This window comes from Aureococcus anophagefferens (genome assembly GCF_000186865.1).
Source record: "Aureococcus anophagefferens unplaced genomic scaffold AURANscaffold_4, whole genome shotgun sequence".
NCBI lineage: Eukaryota > Pelagophyceae > Pelagomonadales > Pelagomonadaceae > Aureococcus > Aureococcus anophagefferens.
In genome coordinates this window covers 2,634,431-2,636,604 of record NW_008705564.1, presented here as the reverse complement: position 1 = coordinate 2,636,604, position 2,174 = coordinate 2,634,431, and the positions used below count along the sequence as shown (strand labels likewise).

General features: G+C 72.4%; 1 protein-coding gene across 1 annotated transcript in view; it reads left to right on the top strand.

The window, feature by feature from the left end:
• AURANDRAFT_62357 (hypothetical protein) overlaps window positions 1–1,578 on the top strand; it is a gene marked incomplete at both ends in the record, with an annotated part of 4,584 nt that extends 3,006 nt beyond the window's left edge. The window contains 2 exons of the mRNA XM_009036247.1: window positions 425–667; window positions 868–1,578. Coding sequence (XP_009034495.1) covers window positions 425–667; window positions 868–1,578 — 954 coding nt within the window. The remainder of the gene's footprint in view (window positions 1–424; window positions 668–867) is intronic.
• Between the last annotated feature and the right edge of the window lie 596 nt (window positions 1,579–2,174).

Genomic DNA, 2,174 nt, shown 5'->3' with positions numbered 1-2,174 from the left:
TCTGAGTCGATCGAGATTGGAGGCGCCTCCTGTCGGAACGTGGTCGACACGCGCGCTGAGCGCAGGCGCGATTCCTGGCATGCGAACGGCGACGTGAGGACTCTCCGGACGCCAACTTATCACACGCACCATGGCGCGAAGACTCGCGGCCGCGATCGCCCTCGGATGCGCCATGGTCTTCACCTGGTGTTCTTGCGCTGAAGCGTGGCAACCCGCGGCGGCGGCGCGGCGGCGCCTGGCGCAGTATCGCGGCGTTTCCGCGGCGCCGTCGGCGGACGAGGACGGCATGGCGCGCCGCCGCGTCCGCGCCCGGGGCGCGCGCGCGCGCGCCGCCCGGAAACGTCGTTCTCGGCGCCGGCGCGCGCGCGCCGCGCGGAGACGACGTCCCGCGCGCCGCCCGGAGGCGACGTTTTTTCCTTCGCAGGTGTCGACGCTCGAGCGGCTCTACGGGAAGCCCCCACCTTACGGCGACCTGAACGCGGCGGAGACCCGGGAGCTCTATTTGAGCCTGCTGCCGCGCGTGCTCGCGGACCCGCTGCGGCCGCGGAACCCGCGGTCGTCGAGCCGCGCGGCGCGCAAGCGCCGCGAGTCGGCCGCGCGGCTCTACCGGGAGACCCGCAAGACGGGCGACCTCGAGGACCTGAAATCGCGGGCCACGGCCGCCGCCGTCGCGCGCAGGGCAGCAAAAGAGAGCGAAATTCCCAACTTCAAAGGCTCCGATCTCGGCCATTTTTCACTCGTTTCGGCTGATTTTTGGACGAGCGATCATCTCTCGGAACGGTCTCGAAGCGTGGATGCTTTTTCCGGAACGCGCGCGCGCGGAACACTCACGTTGAAGCGACGTTGAATCACCCTTTTGCTGCCCAGGTCGCGCGCCGCGCGGCAAAGCGCTACGCGCGCGAGCGGTCGCTGCTGCCGCTGCGCTGCCTCGCGGAGGTCCTCGACGGGACGCGCGAGTACGCGCGGTCCGGCCGCTGGTTCCTCCCCTACGGCGCGACGACGGAGGAGCTCGTGGAGCGCTACGTCGACGCCGCCGTCGCGGCCGCGGCCTGGGAGGGTCTGCAAGGGCCCGACGACGTGTCGCGCGCGGCCTACGAGACCGTGCTCCGCAAGTCCTGCGAGACCAACGAGCTCCTCGACGCGCTGCTGATCCAGTCGGCGGCCGGGAAGACCGCGGCCGCGGCGGACGACGACGGCGACCGCGCGGAGCAGTTCTGGACGCGGTCGCCGCTCCGGCCCGCGGTGCTCTTCAAGGCCGTCGGCAAGGCGGCGGACGACGGCGGCGCGCCGGCGGAGGGCGCCTTCGACGACACGGACGCCGTCTGGGACGCGTTCCTCCTCCGCTGCGTCGCGGGCGAGACCGCGGACGCGCCGGGCAAGGCGGGCTTGTTGGCCGCGGACCGCGCGGGCCTCCTGGTGGCGCCCATCTCGCGCGCGCGCTGGTCCGCGCGCTGGGCGTCGCGCGCCGTGCGGCGGCGCTTCCGCGACGCCCACCACGACGCGCACCGCGACGGGCCCGCGGACGACGACGCGCCGGACTTTGGGCCCTTCGTCGGCGACCTCGCGAACTCGCGCTAGCGCGCGTCGCCGCGGCCGCGAACCCCTCCCGGGGTGCGCGCCGCAGGCGCGCCTGTATATAGCACCACGAAGGTAGCGCGGCGACGTCGTCGTGGCGCACCGGCCCGGCGCCCGCGCTCAGCCGGCGGCGCGTCGTCCCGGATGTGGCGCCCGAAGGGACCCTTCTGGAGCGCGCGGCGCGGTGTCGCGCGGTCCTCGTCGGCGGCGCGTAAAACCACACATGCCGTTCAAAGACCGCCGAGGGCCAAGAATAAAGGCGCGCTGTCCTCGTCGCTGTCGTCGCGGCGCGTGCGGAGCCGCTCCCCCACGCCGCGGCCACTCCTGAGAGCGCTCCCGGGAAGTCTCCCGGGCGCCGCGGTCAGGGGACACTGCCGGCTAAGCTAAAGTTAACCAGCTCAAAGAGCAGCGAAGCCGTGAAGTTTTGACGTCACGGCTTTGCCTCGCTCCGGGCTCGGACGCGCGATGCAGCGGTTCCAAGACTTGGCGCGGCGCTCGGTCTGTGGACCATGTCGCGCCTGGGCCCGGCTGCGAGTCGCTCGGGAAAGACCATCGGTCGAAGGCGAGCAACTTAGTTCGCGTCGGGGCAGCCCGTGGAT